This window comes from Mesitornis unicolor, unplaced genomic scaffold (assembly GCF_000695765.1).
Source record: "Mesitornis unicolor isolate BGI_N332 unplaced genomic scaffold, ASM69576v1 scaffold8052, whole genome shotgun sequence".
NCBI classification, from domain to species: Eukaryota; Metazoa; Chordata; class Aves; order Mesitornithiformes; family Mesitornithidae; genus Mesitornis; species Mesitornis unicolor.
The window spans coordinates 3300-9194 of record NW_010167079.1 but is presented as its reverse complement, the minus strand read 5'-3'; the positions used below and the strand labels follow the sequence as shown (position 1 = coordinate 9194).

Below are 5895 nucleotides of genomic sequence, written 5' to 3'. Positions count from 1 at the left end.
AATGCCATCATCTTTACATCCTACACATAATCCAGGTTGAAGAGGGGAATCATGATGGTTTGGTTTTGTTTTGTTTTTTCACCCCAACAGAATTGCAACTACTTTCCTGTGATAGAGGTGGCTTTCACAGATGAGGAAACGAATGCTGAAGAAAACAGATAAAACAAAAAGGATTAGGTGTTCTCCAGTCTGCTTGCAACTTCCCATGGATGCCAGACGTCAGCGTGCAAACTGAGGACGCGCTGCAGTGTTCAGGCACTGAAAGGCTGCTGACGAATGCCTGACCAAAGGGTAACTGTGCAAAATACCCAGACCCACTGAAGCTAAAAGCAGATGAAGTGCCAGTTCTGCAATGCTTACTACAGTGCCAATCATTTATATGGCTTCTTTCTCCTCCTCCTCCCTTTTCAGTAATAAGCTCTACTTGCAATTCAGCAGAAATACAGCAGTTCTTCCACTGTGTCCTGGTGTCTGCTCAGCCAGGAGTTAACTTCATTAAAAAAACTAAAAATAAAGGCATTGCCACATGTAGCTGCCCTGGGGTCAGTATGGATCCTGAGGGAGTTGGCAGGGACTTGCCCTGGGCCCGTCCAGATGCAGGCAGTATGCTTGGGAATGTCCAGCCGTCACCCAGGACGTGCCCAAGGGTTTATTTAGGTGAGCAGAGTGGTAGGTATGGGCACTGCTAGGGTCCCATGTGTGATGATGGCAGTACCCAGAGTGATGTTTCCCATAGACTACCCATTCCCCTGGGGCCTCCAGCACCGACACCAGACTGACGGCTGCAGTCTGCTACTTTCACCTCTTTCTTCTTCATTCTAATCACAAAATGAAAAAAACAACAACCCCAAAACCTCATCTCCTGTTGCCAGCCTACTGTGTCCCATGATTTTTGTCACCACAGCTCCTTAAATGGCCACTTTCACACTGAACCTCTAAGCTAAGGATGCCAGGGCAGGTGTGGGATCCATGCTGGGAACATGAAGGCTTGTTGCTCTTCAAACCAGCTATGTTGCAGAGCTCTTTCCTAATGCAATGTCTACGTAGGCAGAAGCCTGGAGGTTTAGGGTTCCCTTTTTAAAGCTGTGATGCAGTCTTGTTATGCATGCATGTTTATGTGAATTAACTTAACAACATGAACTCTAGGTTTTCATGAAAATAACCCCAAAGCAATGTATTCCTGGCTAATACGCAAGCGCTCTGTCTTTGCTGCACTGAGGCTTCCACTACTGATGAACCTGCATCTAAAGCAACTGTTAGCTATCATTACCTGGCCTGGGAAGCGTATCACCTCAAGAGACATGTTACTTCAAAAACAAGGCACCAGAAACCACTGTTTTTTACTTTTCTTTGTAGCATCTTCCATCCTACAACAGCCAATTCTTACTTGACAGCTGATAATCCCTAGCATCCCATCCCTTGCAAGGATGGCCACAGAGGAGAATGAGCTGCTTCACTTGTCTCTGATGGAGAGCAGAGCTGTGAGGTATTGAGTACCACCACTAAGCGTAAATGGAGCGTATTAGCCTCACTGCCTGTGTCATTTGGCAGGCTGGATGCTTGGACAACTCCATGGTCCTTTTGCTTTACTACTGTGACCAGAGGAATGGGAGGCTTGAGAAGAGGCAGGAGTGTTGGCACTATGCAGCATTGGCCATTAAATGCTCACGTGCAAAGAGGCTTCTCGGCCTGCGATGAGTAAAGAAGAATGGCAGCTTGGCATCAGGGGAGGTAGAGAGGGAGCACAGAAGAGTGGATAGATACATGGAAGACAGTGAGAAAAAAAAAACCCTAATAAAATAACAGAAATAACAACACTGTAGTAAAAAACTTTGGCCTCTCCATTCAAACTACCAAAGTAAAATAGCTATTCTGGAAGAAAAAAGGTGTCCTGAAGTAATAATCTGGAACTTCTTACAGTAATGTTGCTACAGTGCTTTGGGCCAGTGGCCCAAAACATGGCATAATAAATAGTTCCTTGTTAGAACTGGAAAGGAATGCTAGACAACGTGTGCCCCAGCTTGCTGGCGTTACGCTGGTTAAGGACTTGATTCTGGGTGGTGCTGGCCTAAGTTCAGAAAAGCACTTGGATGTGTTCAGCTTCAGTGAAGCTGGTCAGAGGCGTGCTCAAATGCGGTGAGGCTGTTCGCGTGCTTACTTAGTGTTAAGCACACGCTTAAGTTGGCAAGTAAACTGGGCCCAGAGCGACCAGCTCTCTGAGCTCTACTTGGTCAGTTAGTGTTAAACCACTCTAATAAAAATAAATTAAAACCAAACCAGAACACCCCTGGATTCCTGTCCTTACGCCTCAGCTGTGGGTACAGGTGACAAGGCTCACCATCCATACCAGTGCACCAGACTTCTTTTGCTAGGCCGAGTAACGCAATCTGCCGTGCTTTTCTCAGTACGCGTTTAGGATCAGTTCTTGAAACACCTGATACACAGAGGATTGGTATCCCTCATCCAGCTCCCAGTTCCTCCTGTTGCATGTCCCTCTGCAGAGCGGGTGGGAGTCCCAGCCTTTCTTGCTGCCGGGTGCGCGTTGGCTCTTGCACAACTGAGGCGTGGGTGTAAAAACAAACTACAAGCTGAGTGAATGCCATGCAGTGACCATGAAGAGATGGGTTTTGCTTGCTTGTCCTCAACATTCTCATCGCTTACTCTTGATGGGTTCACAGCTGGGTTAGAAAATTATACTTGGAAGAGATGAAAAATTAACAGTTGCTAGGACTGAACCAGACTTCAGCAGAGACTCTGGTTATTTACAGGTGATGCTTTTTTTCTGCTTGGGAGCCAAACAATGCTTATTGACTGGCCACAGACTTTTCCAGGGAAAGAAATGCCTTTCTAGTCAGATGATATTCACAGATGGGCTGGCCTGTAGAGGAGTTTTGTTCCTTCACTGTCCTCGTAAGGTGCTTGCAGCCTGAAAGGAGTGTTTGGTTTACGTGCTTCAGTGCCATAGGTGCTGCTCTTTTGGAGACTTCACCCAGGCCAGTGATTCCCTGAAAGCCACCTCAGGGCTCTCTAGAGTCAATGACAGAGGCTTGTCAGGATGAGGGGAGCCTGAAGACAAAATGAATGCACCACCAGCTGGGCTTGAACATTTATGGCAAATCCACATGCCAGGAAAGTCCTATACATAGATGCCAAGTCTTGGCACGATTCCCACCAGGGGTATTTTCTCTTATTGAAGCTTGAACCAGCAGGTCTGATGATGCTGCAGTACCCATCACATGTAAATACAATTTTGCTTTTTTTATATTTATTTTTCTACTCTTTTTTTTTAAAAAAGGCAGTTCAGAGATTTACATTGTACTTAACAGGGAAGTGAATAATACCAGCACTTATGGTTCCTTTTAGTTATGTTTTGAAGATGGCATAGTAGTCAGGTAGAATTATACTGCTACGGTCTATGAAACCTAAAACACAAGAGGGAAAGGAAAAGAAAGAAGTAGTAAGGTAACTTCTTCACATGCATATTGCTCATAAAAAAACTGGAGAACTAATTGCTCCAGTGACACAGTTAGGCACCTTGATTCCTGCAGCACTGGCATCAGTGGATCCAAAACAGACTCACATTTCCTTGGCCCTCACCAGACTCAGAGTTCATAGGCATAAGCAGGTTGCACCAAAATCTACCACAGACATTAAAAGCTTTGGGGACATCCTATTAGGTCTCCGAGTGAGTTATCTGAGATCAGCTAGTCCTCTTCCAGTCTGCGCCATGTGTGATTCCACACAAATTGTCTGGTTTAGACAAACTTAGGCTCTTCAGCCAGGAAGATTTACACAGTTCAAGTATGATTATTCCTTAATGTCTGAGACTAAAGTGACAAGTAGAGCTAAACCGGCCACCCTTTCTGCAAGTGCACCCTGGATCTGGAGGCCTGGGCTTGTCAGCTCTGCAATGGTGTATATATTTTTTTTAAGTTTTGATTTTTCACTCTATCACAAATTAATTAATGTGTCCCACTACTAAAACGACACTTCTTTGCTCAGCTCATGCCACTGCTTAATGACATGAATAGCTGATTACCTTGCTAATGATTTTATAATGGTGATTTATCTAATGATTTTATAATGGTGATTTATCTAAGTTTGTTTAAAGGAATTACTCTGTTTTGTTTAAGCATACTTCCTTCAAGTGTGTATTTCCTGAAATAACCAGTAAGTCTTGCTATACTTCAGACAAACCCTTATTTCAATTTTGGTTATATTAGCTGTATCTCTGACTATGCCTGGGCCAGACTTGGTGAGCCAAAGCCACTAAGTGCCTTTCAAATACAAACTGAGTTACCTCAGAGGGTCACTGCTCACCCCAACACTGGAAGAGGAGCAAAGTACTGCCCAGAAACCTGCAAAAGCCAAGCAGCTGGAGAAGCTTCTAGAAAACTAAACCAGTCTATCTGTTTGTGGGATGCTAAAGGCCTCATGGAAATCAACAGAGCTTTCAATAGACCTCAACCTGTAGCAACATCCCCTTTAAAACAGCCTCATCCTTTCTAAATTTGTCTCTGCTCTCCTGCAGAAGCGAGCCAAATGTCCCTCAAAGGCTCAGGCACCGGGGTCAACAGACCTAGGCCAACTGCACACCCTAAAGCTTCTCCCAGCCCTGGGGGCTTTAAGGCAGCTGGTCGGTCTCCAGCAGCACTCCCTTATCACAAACCCCAGTGCGACCATCACGGCACACTCTAGCAAGTAGAAGGGAGATCACTTCTGCAAGGGAATATATGCATAATACATGTGGTGAATTTTAATGTCATTATTAATTTATACACATAAAAATCCCCTAATACAAAATTAATTTTGCTTTAAGCTTTTCTGTATTTTTCTTAAAAGTATTAACTGCATTTTTTATGAGCACCTAGCTGATGAATCTATTAATACACAGGCAGCTCCAGTTTTGCAGCAGATCTCACTCTCACCTGTATGCAATACCCAAAGCTTGTCTTTAACATCTGACAATGGGGAAGGGGGGGTGGTGTCATTTTTGAGTTGCAAAGGCCAGACTTCAGTGGAAATGCTGGCTCTACAAGAGTTCCCTGTCTTCCTTCAGACACCAACTATTTACTTTTGATATCAGAAGAACAGACATGCAGCTAGAGCACAAGGATTTAAAAAATAACATAAAAGGAGGTTACAATTGATTAAACAGGCGGCGTGCGCCTGCATACTGAGTTCATCTTTGAGAGTTTCTTTTACAGCCTGTAATTCTAAATATTGTCTAGACCTCATGGAGTGTTCAGTGAGTGTTGGAAAAACAGCTGCAGGAGGTTTTTTAAAAAAAACAACCCAGCAATATTCATTGATAGGCCTAAAAAATTAATCTCAGCTTACCTTGTTAGATGCCTACTTAATTCATGAACTTCCATTTCAGTGCTTTTAAATTCATTAAGCTCTTTTCGAATGGCTGCCTGCAAAGGACAAATAAACTCATAAATGTATAAATGGGAGAGATCAAAATAAGTTCACTTTGTACTCAAAACAGTATATTAAAAGTGAAGCAGATAGATAACATTATCAGAGAGAGAAAGAAAAACATAAACAAGATTTTAAAATGTGAAAAGAAAAAGAGATTAATAAGTTCTAAATCACATAAAGGGAAGAGATAACTGCTTTGGTGGAATGGCTCAATTTGAAAACCTAGACAATGCAGATATGGAACCCAATTTTGGCTTATTACATAAACACTTTCATATACAAAATCCAAATTAGCATAAGCATCAGGAAAAAAAAGCAAAAAAAAAAAAAAAGCACACCAGAGTATCTCAAGCACTGCAATCTGTTTTAGAACTGGACCTGACACCTACCAGGGTCATAGTTGAAATGTCTCGTGCCTTTATGTGGTTCTGAATTCCCTCAGGTGACATTACCTAAGATGGCTGAACTTAT

The 5895-nt window shown here is 43.1% G+C and overlaps 1 protein-coding gene across 1 annotated transcript in view; it reads right to left on the bottom strand.

Moving 5' to 3' along the window:
* Window positions 1–3283: 3283 nt before the first annotated feature.
* Window positions 3284–5895, bottom strand: part of LOC104536032 (phosphatase and actin regulator 1-like) — a gene marked incomplete at its 5' end in the record, with an annotated part of 5363 nt that continues 2751 nt past the window's right edge. Inside the window, 2 exons of the mRNA XM_010178549.1 lie at window positions 3284–3422; window positions 5341–5417. Coding sequence (XP_010176851.1) covers window positions 3407–3422; window positions 5341–5417 — 93 coding nt within the window. The remainder of the gene's footprint in view (window positions 3423–5340; window positions 5418–5895) is intronic.